Genomic DNA, 12105 nt, shown 5'->3' with positions numbered 1-12105 from the left:
CTGATAATGATAATATAATAATGATAATAATAATGATAGCATTTATTAAGCTCTTACTACGCGCAAAGCACTGTTCTAAGCGCTGGGGAGTTTACAAGGTGATCAGGTTGTCCCACGGGGGGGCTCACTGTCTTCATCCCCATTTTACAGATAGGGAACTGAGGCCCAGAGAAGTGAAGTCACTTGCCCAAAGTCACACAGCTGACAAGTGGCGGAGGCGGGATTCGAACCCATGACCTCTGACTCCAAAGCCCGGGCTCTTTCCACTGAGCTACGCTGCCCTCGATGGACGGCCGCGCCCCATTGGTGGGAAGCCACGCCCGTCGATGGACGGCCAAACCCCATTGGTGGGAGGCAGCGCCCCATTGGTGGGAAGCCACGCCCGTCGATGGACGGCCAAACCCCATTGGTGGGAGGCCGCGCCCCATTGGTGGGAAGCCACGCCCCCAAACAGAAGCAGCGTGGATCGATGGAAATAGCTCGGGCTTTGGAGTCAGAGGTCGTGGGTTCGAATCCCGGCTCCGCCACGTGTCTGCTGTGTGACCTTGGGCAAGTCACTTCACTTCTCTGAGCCTCAGTGACCTCATCTGGAAAATGGGGATTAAGACTGTGAGCCCTACGTAGGACAACTTGATCACCTTGTATTTATTCATTCAATCGTATTTATTGAGCGCTTACTATGTGCAGAGCACTGTACTAAGCGCTTGGAAAGTACAATTCAGCAACAGATAGAGACAATCCCTACCCAACAACGGGCTCACAGTCTAGAAGGGGGAGACAGACAACAAAACAAAATAATAATAACAATAATATCAAAATAGAGTTATAGATATAAACACATCCCCTCCAGCGCTTAGAACAGTGCTCTGCACGTAGTTAGCGCTTAACAAATGCCATCATTATTATTATTGTTATTAAAGATGGGAGGCCGCGCCCCATTGGTGGGAAGCCACGCCCCCATGGATGGACGGCCACGCACCCTTTGGTGGGAAGCCACGCCCCCATTGATGGACGGTCACGCCCCGTTGGTGGGAAGCCACGCCCCCATAGGTGGGAGGCCGCGCCCCATTGGTGGTAAGCCACGCCCCATAGATGGACGGCCAAGCCTCATTGGTGGGAAGCCACGCCCCATTGGTGGGAAGCCGCTCCCCATTGGTCGGGATCCACGCTGCTTCACAAGCCGCGCCCCCATTGGTCGGGAGCCCCGCCCCTTCGGCCCGATTCGAGAGACCCGTGGCTCGGGCGGGGTGGGGGGGCGCGCCCTTCACCTTGCGGCTGGTTCCGGGGCTGAGGAAGAGGGCGATACCACTCCTTCCCCGGGGTGGGGGGGGCCGTCCTCCCCTCCGCGCTGATGGTTCCTTCCCTCGCCTCAGGCGGCCCCGCCCACCTCCGCACGGCGAGAGCCAGGTCGGTCATAATAATAATAATAATGGCATTTATTAAGCGCTTAGTATGTTCAAAGCACTGTTCTAAGCGCTGGGGAGGTTACAAAGTGATCAGGTTGTCCCACGGGGGGGCTCATAGTCTTCATCCCCATTTTCCAGATGAGGGAACTGGAGCCCAGGGAGGTGAAGTGAGTTGCCCAAAGTCACAGAGCTAGTTGGCGGAGGCGGGATTTGAACCCACGACCTCCGACTCCAAAGCCCGGGCTCTTTTCCGCCGAGCCACGCGGCTTCCCAGCGACAGGTCGGTGTCGCCTCGCGCGAGGCGGGGGGGAGAGGGGAGGGAGGGGGAGAGGGGAGGGAGGGGGAGAGGGGAGGGGCGTGAGGGGGGGAGGGGCGTGAGGGGGGAGGGAGAGAGGGGAGGGGCGAGAGGGAGGGAGAGGGGAGGGGGAGAGGGGAGGGGAGGGAGAGAGGGGAGGGGCGAGAGGGAGGAAAAGGGGAGGGGGGAGAGGGAGGGGTGGGGGAGAGAGGGGAGGGGGGAGAGGGGAGGGGAGGGGTGGGGGAGAGAGGAGCGGGGGAGAGAGGAGGGGAGGGGCCAGAGGGAGGAAAAGGGGAGGGAAGCGAGGGGAGGGGGAGAGGGAGAGGGGAGGGACGAGATTGGAGGGGGAGAGAGGGAGGGAGAGAGGGGAGAGGGGAGGGGCGAGAGGGAGGAAAAGAGGAGGGGAAGGAGGGGGGGGAGAGGGAGGAGGGGAGGGGCGTGAGGGAGGAGGGGAAGGAGGGGGGGAGGGCCGGGAGGGAGGAAGAGAGCGGGGGGGGGGGAGCGAGAGGGGAGGGAGGGGGGAGAGGGGAGGGAGGGAGAGGGGAGGGGAGAGGGAGGGGCGGGGGGAGAGAGGGGAGGGGCGAGAGAGAGAGAGAGGGAGGAGAGGAGGGGAGGGGAGAGGAGGGGAGGGGAGGGGAGGGGAGGGCGGACGGAGGGGAAGCAGGTGGGGCGGGCGGGCGCCCCCTGTCGGTCGGGCGGTCGGTCGGTCTGGGCCCAGAAGGCCGGGCAGGGCAGGGCAGGGCAGGGGAGGGGAGGGAGGAAACGGGCGCGGCTCCGGCCCCCCGCCCGTGGGGGCTCCCGGCTACCGTTGGCCGTTCGGCAGGAGGAGGGCGAGGAGCACGGAGGAGGGCTCCGTCCGGGCCGGGCGGGCCGCCCGTCCGTCCGTCCGTCCGTCCGTCCGTCCGTCCGTCCGTCCGTCCGTCCGCCCGCCCCTCCCGGCCGTCCCTCCCGTCCGCCCGTCCATGGCGGGCGAGCCCCCGAAGAAAGGGCCGTTTTCGGCCCTGGTGGGGCACACCAACGGCCTCACCAAGCCCGCCGTCCTGGCCGGCGCCGCCAGCAACGCCGCCAACGCCGCCAACGCCAACGCCTCCGCCTCCAGGAAGCTGGTCATTAAAAATTTCAGAGGTAGGGACGGGGCACCGGGGGGGGACCGGTGTGGGGGGGGACGGCCCCTTACCGGCCCCCTGCCCCCCCCCCCCCCCGCACGGCCCGGCCCGCACCGATGGGCCACGGTGACCTTTCCCCACTGTCCCCCGCCGAGCCCCCCCCCCCTTCCTGGGGTCCCCGGTGTCCTCCCCCCCCCCCCCCCCCCACCGGGCCCCAGCCCTCCCGGCGACCTCCCCCTACTAACGATGATAACAACGGTACAATAATAACCGTATTTATTAGGCGCTTACTACGCGCAGAGCACTGTTGTGAGCGCTGGGGGGGTTACAGGGTGATCAGGTTGTCCCACTGGGGGGCTTACAGTCCTCTCTGCGACCTCCCCCTACTAACAATAATAACAACGGTACAATAATAACCGTGTTTGTTAGGCGCTTACTACGTGCAGAGCGCTGTCGTGAGCGCTGGGGGGGTTACAGGGTGATCAGGTTGTCCCACGGGGGAGGGGCCTCACAGTCCTCCCTGCGACCTCCCCCTACTAACAATAATAACAACAGTACTGCTACTAATAACAACAATAACGGTATTTGTTAAGCGCTTGCTACGTGCAGAGCACTGTAGTAAGCGCTGTGGAGGTTACAGGGTGATCAGGTTGTCCCACTGGGGGGGCTCCCAGTCCTCACACCCCACCACCAGGCCCCAGCCCTCCCAACGACCTCCCCCTACTATCAATCAATCGTATTTATTGAGCACTTACTGTGTGCAGAGCACTGTACTAAGCGCTTGGGAAGTCCAAGTTGGCAACGTATAGAGACGGTCCCGACCCAACAGTGGGCTCACAGTCTAAAGGGGGTAGACAGAGAACATAACCAAACATACTAACAAAATAAAATCAATAGAATAGATAGGTACAAGTAAAATAAATATAGTAATAAACATGTACAAACATATATACATATATACAGGTATATACAAATCAATCGTATTTATTGAGCACTTACTGTGTGCGGAGCACTGTACTAAGCGCTTGGGAAGTACAAGTTGGCAGCATATAGAGACAGTCCCTACCCAACAGTGGGCTCACAGTCTAAAGGGGGGAGACAGAGAACATAACCAAACATACAAACAAAATAAAATCAATAGAATAGATATGTACAAGTAAAATAAATAGAGTAATAAATATGTAAAAACATATATACATATATACAGGCATATACATATCAATCAATCATATTTATTGAGCGCTTACTGTGCGCAGAGCACTGTACTAAGCGCTTGGGAAGTCCAAGTTGGCAACATCTGGAGACAGTCCCGACCCAACAGTGGGCTCACAGTCTGAAAGGGGGAGACAGAGAACGAAACCAAACGTACTAACAAAATAAAATAAATAGAATAGATATGGACAAGTAAAATAAATAAATAATAGAGTAATAAATATGTAAAAACATCATATATACATATATACAGGTACTAACAATAATAACTAACAATAATACTAACAATAATAACGACAGTACTACTACTGATGATAACAACAATAAGGGTATTTGGTAAGCGCTTACTACATGCAGAGCAGTGTCGTAAGCGCTGGGGAGGTTACAGGGTGATCAGGTTGTCCCACTGGGGGGGCCCCCAGTCCTCACACCCCACCACCGGGCCCCAGCCCTCCCAACGACCTCCCCCTACTAACAATAATAACAACAGTACTACTACTAACAACAATAATAACGGTATTTCGTAAGCGCCTACTACATGCTGAGCACTGTCGTAAGCGCTGGGGAGGTTACAAGGTGATCAGGTTGTCCCACGGGGGGCTCAGAGTCTTCATCCCCATTTTACAGATGAGGGAACAGAGGCCCAGAGAATAATAATAATAATAATAATAATAATGGCATTTATTAAGCGCTTACTATATGCAAAGCGCTATTCTAAGCGCTGGGGAGGTTACAAGGTGATTAGGTGGACCCACGGGGTGCTCACAGTCTTCATCCCCCATTTTACAGATGAGGTCACTGAGGCACAGAGAAGTGAAGGGACTTGCCCAAAGTCACACAGCTGACAGTTGGCAGAGCCGGAATTTGAACTCATGACCTCTGACTCCACAGCCCAGGCACGCTCATTCCGCTGAGTCAAGCTGCTTCTCTAAGTGAAGTGACTTGCCCAAAGTCGCATAGCTGACAAGTGGCAGAGCCGGGATTAGAACCCATGACCTCTGACTCCCAAGCCCAGGCTCTTTCCACTGAGCCACGCTGCTTCCCGATACTAACTGTGGTGTTCGTTAGGCGCTTACTATGTGCCAGGCACCGTATTAAGCGCTGGGGTGGATACGGGCAAATCGGATGGGGCGCCGGTCAATCAATCAATCAATCGTATTTATTGAGCGCTTTCTGTGTGCAGAGCACTGTACTAAGCACTTGGGAAGTACAAGTTGGCGACATATAGAGACAGTCCCTACCCAACAGTGGGCTCACAGTCTAGAAGGGGGAGACGGACAACAAAACATATTAACAAAATAAAATAGACTAGATATGTACAAGATAAATAAATAGAGTAATAAATATGTACAAATATATATACAGGTGCTGTGGGGAAGGGAAGGAGGTAAGGTGGTCCCGTGTAGGGCCCCCCAGTCTCCTTCCCCATTTTCCAGAGGCGGGGACTGAGGCCCAGAGAAATGAAGTTACTTGCCCGGGGTCACACAGCAGATCATTATCATCATCAATCGTATTTATTGAGCGCTTACTGTGTGCACCGTACTAAGCAGATGAGCGGTGGAGCCGGGATTAGAACCCGTGACCTTCTGACGCCCAGGCCCCGAGCCCTAATCGCCGGGCCTCGCTGCTAATCAGGTGGAACCAGGCCCTGCCAGGGGACATAGCCACACGAGTGCTTAGTACAGTGCCCTGCCCCCCCCCCCCCCCCCCCCCCCCCCCCCCCCCCCCCCCCCGGGGAAGCGCTCAGTAGATAGGGTCACCGGATCGAGTGGCCAAAGTGCTCCCTTTTCTAGGTGTGAAGCCCCCAGCTAGGATAGGCACGGAGAATGCAATTTCCCCCCTGCCAATCTGTACTTCCCAAGCGCTTAGTACAGTGCTCTGCACATAGTAAGCGCTCAATAAATATGATTGATTGATTGATTGAACCTCACCGATTTTTTTCCATTTCTTCCCCTGCCTAATAATAGTAGTAATAGTAGTAATAATAGTAATTTTGGTATTTGTTAAGCGCTTTCTCTAGTCATTCATTCAGTCGTATTTATTGTGTGCAGAGCACCGTACAATTTTGGTATTAAGCGCTTTCTGTGTGCCAGGCACTGTACTAAGCGCTGCCTCCCGGAGCAGCCCCCCCCCTCAGCTCGTCCCCAAGTAACGCTTCTTTCATTCAGCCGTATTTATGGCCTGCTCCCTGCGCGCAGAGCACTGTGCTGAGCGCTTGGGAGAGGACAGCAGAGCGACAGACACCTTTCCCTGCATACAACGAGCTGGGAAGTTGGGACTGCTTCCCTTCACTCTCTGCACCAAATATCTTCACCTCGTTTACTCATTCACTTATTTATTGAGCGCTTCCTGTGTGCGGAGCACTGTACTAAGCGCTTGATTGTTCTAAGCAGTGGGGCAGAGTGGATCGGGCATGGGCCTGGGCGTCGGAAGGTTATCATCATCATCATCAATCGTATTTATTGAGCGCTTACTGGGTGCAGAGCACTGTACTAAGCGCTTGGGAAGTACAAGTTGGCAACATATAGAGACAGTCCCTACCCAACAGTGGGCTCACAGTCTAAAAGGGGGGAGACAGAGAACAAAACCAAACATACTCACAAAATAAAATAAATAGAATAGGTTATGAGTTCTAATCCCAGCCCCGCCACCTGTCTGCTGTGTGACCTTGGCCAAGTCCCTTCACTTCTCTGGGCCTCAGTTCCCTCATCTGTAAAATCATCATCATCAATCGTATTGATTGAGCGCTTCCTGTGTGCAGAGCACTGTACTAGGCGCTTGGGAAGTACAAGTTGGCAACATATAGAGGCAGTCCCTACCCAACAGTGGGCTCACAGTCTAAAAGGGGGAGACAGAGAACAAAACCAAACATACTCACAAAATAAAATAAATAGAATAGATATGTACAAGTAAAATAAATAAATAAATAGAGTAACAAATATGTACAAACATATATACGGGTGCTGTGGGGAAGGGAAGGAGGTAAAATGGGGGTGGAGACTGTGAGCCCCTTGCGGGACAGGGACTGTGTCCAACCGAATTGTTTTTTATCCAGCCTGGCACCTAGTATGCGCTTAAAAAATGCCATCGTCATTATTATTATGATTATTACACACTCCCAAGCACTTAGAACAGCGCCGTGCCCTGAGTAAGCACTCAATAAATAGGATTGACTGTCGGTCTGACCCGGCAGCCCGCTATTTATCCTCCGATAGGGGATTTACCGACCGTGGAAGTTCCTTAATTGAAGAGTCGGGGGGGGAAAAAAATTGGGTGAATTGACTTTGTCATGGAGCCAGTGTAAACAAAGCATATTGGACGGGTTTGTGATAAGCAGGCCCGTCCACATCTTCTTTGAGATGCACTGCAGAACCAGAATAATTACATCCCGTTCGATTATGTCACTTTGTATTTCCCCGCCAGATGAAATGATACTTTCGTTCCCTATAAATTTGTGCGCCTGGCACAAAGTAAGCGCTTAACGAATGCCGTAATTATTATTATTATTATTAGCATGTACTCTTGAAGGAATAGGGTATGTCTTTGGGAAGGATCATGGATAAGAACACGCCGTGAGCCCTTTGTTGGGTAGGGACCGTCTCTGTACGTTGCTGACTTGTACTTCCCAGGCGCTTAGTAATAATAATAATAATAATAATAATAGCATTTATTAAGCGCTTACTATGTGCAAAGCACCGTTCTAAGCGCTGGGGAGGTTACAAGGTGATCAGGTTGTCCCCCGGGGGGCTCACAGTCTTCATCCCCATTTTACAGATGAGGGAACTGAGGCCCAGAGAAGTGACTTGCCCAAAGTCACACAGCTGACAATCGGCAGAGCCGGGATTTGAACCCATGACCTCTGACTCCAAAGCCCGGGCTCTTTCCACTGAGCCACGCTGCTTCTGTACTGAGCCTTACACACAGTAAGCGCTCGATAAATACGACTGAATGAATGGGTTCCAGTCCCGGCTCTGCCACTTGTCTGCTCTGTGGCCTTGGGCAAGTCATTTCACTTCTCTGGGCCTCAGTGTTCTCATCTGTCAAATGGGGATGAAGGCTGAGAGGCCCATGCGGGACAGCGATTGTGTCCAAACCGATGGGCACGTCTCCACCCCAGCGCATAGTAGAGTGCTTGGCACATAGTGAGCGCTTAACAAATGCCATAATTAGTATTATTTAACGATCACCAAGAAGCATCCCATAAGCTGCTCGTGGGCAGGGGCTGTGTCTACCAACTCTCCCAAGCACTTAGTCAATCAATCAATCAATCAATCGTATTGAGCGCTTACTGTGTGCAGAGCACTGTACAGAGAAGCAGCGTGGCTCAGTGGAAAGAGCCCGGGCTTTGGAGTCAGAGGTCATGGGTTCGAATCCCGGCTCCGCCACATGTCTGCTGTGTGACCTTGGGCAAGTCACTTAACTTCTCTGAGCCTCAGTTACCTCATCTGTAAAATGGGGGTTAAGACTGTGAACCCCACATGGGACAACCTGATCACTTTTTACCCCCCCCCCAGCGCTTAGAACGGTGCTTTGCACATAATAAGCACTTAACAAATGCCAACATTATTATTATTATATTATTATTACTAAGTGCTTGGGAAGTACAAGTTGGCAACATATAGAGACAGTCCCTACCCAACAGTGGGCTCACAGTCTAAATGGGGGAGACAGAGAACGAAACCAAACATACTAACAAAATAAAATAAATAGAATAGATATGTACGAGTAAAATAAATACAGTAATAAATATGTACAAACATATATACAGGTGCTGTAGTCCAATGTCCTGCGCACACTAAAGACCATTGATGGATTATTAAAAGATGAGCAATAAAAGTAGGCTGGGCGGTTTGTATTTACAAGCCAGAATAAGCTAGTTTTAAATGACTTGGAACTGAACCGTTAAGTGTTTCTGAGATGAATAAATAAAAAACGAACTTTGAAACCTGCACGTCCCGGGTGCGTTCATCCTTGTGGAGTTTTAAAGGTGCCTCGGCGTACGTCGCCGGTAAAGGATAGGGGAAAAGAGCCCGTGGGGTTGAAATGAGGCGCTTCCTCTTTTAAATGCCCTTCCGCATTGCACTGGAAATCAAAATTCCTATTTTTAAATGAACGGTTTTGGCGCCGAGTTGGTGAAGTTGAGTTTGCCGCGCACCCCCTTGTCCGTTAGTTTGAGTGTTCTTTTTCGGTATAGCCTAAAGCCGCGTGGCTATAAGCGATGATGCCGTTTTGCATTGACTCTGTATCTGGTTTTACAGACAGACCCAAATTGCCTGATAATTACACTCAGGATACATGGCAGAAGCTCCATGAAGCAGTGAAAGCCATACAGAGTAGCACCTCCATCACATACAACCTCGAAGAGCTCTACCAGGTAAGGGGCTAAATACAGTCAACGTGGTGGAGCTTGAGTCACTTCCAGAATGTCAGTACGCTTTGAAATGTCAAATGCCGCCTACTTCCCCCCCCGGTCGAATGCGAAACGGGCTCAGGTCGGTCTTCGATCCTTCGTTATCATCATCATCATCATCATCAATCGTATTTATTGAGCGCTTACTATGAGCAGAGCACTGTACTACGCGCTTGGGAAGTACAAATTGGCAACATATAGAGACAGTCCCTACCCAACAGTGGGCTCACAGTCTAAAAGGGGGAGACAGAGAACAAAACCAAACATACTAACAAATTAAAATAAATAGAATAGATATGTACAAATAAATAAATAAATAAATAAATAGAGTAAAAAAAATATGTACAAACGTATATACATATATACAGGTGCTGTGGGGAAGGGAAGGAGGTAAGATGGGGGGGATGGAGAGGTTATCCCATCACTTAAAAAAATGTGCATTACTCTGGTCGTTTGGGAAGGGGCAGGAATCGGAGGACTTGCGTTTCCCACCCCCTGGCCCAGAAGAAGAAAGGAAAGGATTGTTAAAGCAGTTGTAAAGCAGAGAAGCAGTTGTGGCTCAGCGGAAAGAGCCGGGGCTTTGGAGTCAGAGGTCATGGGTTCAAATCCCAGTTCCACCTACTTGTCAGCTGTGTGACTTTTTGGGCAAGTTACTTGACTTCTCTGTGCCTCGGTTCTCTCACCTGTAAAATGGGGATTAAGTCTGTGAGCCCCACGTGGGACAACCTAATCACTTTGCGTCCTCCCCGGCACTTAGAACAGTGCTTTGCACATAGTAAGCGCTTAATAAATGCCATCGTCATTATTATGAAAGGAAGCTCTTAGCGGCTGAGGGTTTCGATCGAGAAGGCTCGGAGACGGAATCCGCTAGGGGCCCGAATGTAATTTTGGAAACCGTACCCCCTTTCGTGTCGTCCTGAAAAAGCCCACTGTTGCGTAGGGACCGTCCCTATATGTTGCCAACTTGTACTTCCCAAGCGCTTAGTACAGCGCTCTGCACACAGTAAGCGCTCAATAAATACGATTGAATGAATTGAATGAATGAGTGAATGAAAAAGCTCATCGCTTTCATGTTGGCCAGGATTTCGTAATATTTTTCTAGATGCCGTAATGGAAAAAAATGGGTCTTAAGAGCTTTGGCCATGCACGGCTTAGCAGTTTCCATTGCTTTCCGGGCCTTTGATGGGCGGATAATGACAATAAAAATAACTATGCTACTTGTTGAACGCTTACTGTAATAATAATGATGGTGTTTAAGCACTTACTATAATAATAATAATGATGATGATGTTAAGCGCTTACTATGTGCCAAGCACCGTTCTAAGCACTAGGGTAGGTGCAGGTTAATTAGGTTGGACGCAGTCCCTGTCCCAGATTGGGTTCACGGTCTTTATCCCCATTTTACAGATGAGGGAACTGAGGTGTAGAGGAGTGAACTGACTGGACCAAGGTCACACAGCAAGCACGTGGCGGGGCCGGGATTAGAACCCAGGTCCTGGGCTCTATCCACTAAGCCACGCTGCTTCTCTGTTGCAGTTCTCCTTTCCCACTTTGTCTTGGCATGGTCAAACTGGTGAGATCTCACTGAAGCATGCAACTCGCCTATCGGGGTGGTTGGGGGGTGGGGGGCAAGTAAGTTCCCCTTTTAGCTTTTGCAGTTGCATGCTTTTGTTTCATGCTTCTGAGACAGTGAGAATTAATTTTACAAGTTAAAAAATCATGCCCTATTGTAAAAAAAAAGAACAAACCTCAGGTGGGATTTGCCCAAGTCCCGCAGGCCGATTTGCTGGCGACCACATTTGGATCCGGACATCAAAAACCTGACAACTTTAAAGGTCAGTTTTAGGAGACCAGAGGTGAAGCCCCCTTGGCTGATGAAGGAAATGTTCAATGAGCCGTTTTAGGTATTTTTTTTTTTGAAGTAGCTATTTACGTTTAAAAAATGCAAAAGGAACCAAGGCGGAAATATTTAGCCAGTCTTTTAAGGTAGGTACTTAATATTCTGGGCATCCGATCATTAAAAATTTGGAATTTGGGTATGCTTTACCTAAAACGTAGTTCCCGTAATGAGATTTATTTCACCATTGGCTACATAAACTTCTTCAACCTTATTATGCTTCATACACCCTAAGTTGGTGTTCTGAGATCAGTAACGTGGATATTCTCCTCTAAAGAGTATTTGTTTGAGTCATTTTTTTTTTTACGCGGTCATCGGCACCCGTCACAACCACACGTATCATCATCATCATCAATCGTATTTATTGAGCGCTTACTATGTGCAGAGCACTGTACTAAGCGCTTGGGAAGTACAAATTGGCAACATATAGAGACAGTCCCTACCCAACAGTGGGCTCACACCTACTGAATGTGTGACCCGTTTACCATTGAGTCAGCGTGCTCTGAAATTGTTCCTGGATAAGCTGATTATGCCTGTGTCTACTTTCTAATTGCGCTTTTCCCAAACTAGTCTCTTCTGGAAGCCGCTATTCTTTTTTCTGGTTTACAAGGACGTTTCCCTTCCAAAAGTGCCGTGGTCCAGTGCTCTGCACACAGTAAGCGCTCAAGAAATACAACTGAATGAATGAAAAGGAATACTTTCTTCCAGAGAGTCTGATTAATGCACTGTATATATGTTTGTACATATTTATTACTCTATTTATTTTACTTGTACATATC

At 50.6% G+C, this 12105-nt stretch overlaps 1 protein-coding gene across 2 annotated transcripts in view; it reads left to right on the top strand.

Annotated features, from left to right (window-relative positions):
* Window positions 1-2640: 2640 nt before the first annotated feature.
* CUL4A (cullin 4A) overlaps window positions 2641-12105 on the top strand; it is a 46152-nt gene continuing 36687 nt past the window's right edge. For both annotated transcript variants that reach the window (XM_038761621.1, XM_038761622.1), the window contains exons 1-2: window positions 2641-2826; window positions 9278-9393. In XM_038761621.1, the coding sequence (XP_038617549.1) occupies window positions 2664-2826; window positions 9278-9393 (279 nt within the window). In that variant the 5' untranslated portion in view covers window positions 2641-2663. The remainder of the gene's footprint in view (window positions 2827-9277; window positions 9394-12105) is intronic.

This window comes from Tachyglossus aculeatus, chromosome 20 (assembly GCF_015852505.1).
Source record: "Tachyglossus aculeatus isolate mTacAcu1 chromosome 20, mTacAcu1.pri, whole genome shotgun sequence".
NCBI lineage: Eukaryota > Metazoa > Chordata > Mammalia > Monotremata > Tachyglossidae > Tachyglossus > Tachyglossus aculeatus.
This window is presented reverse-complemented; position numbering and strand designations above follow the sequence as displayed.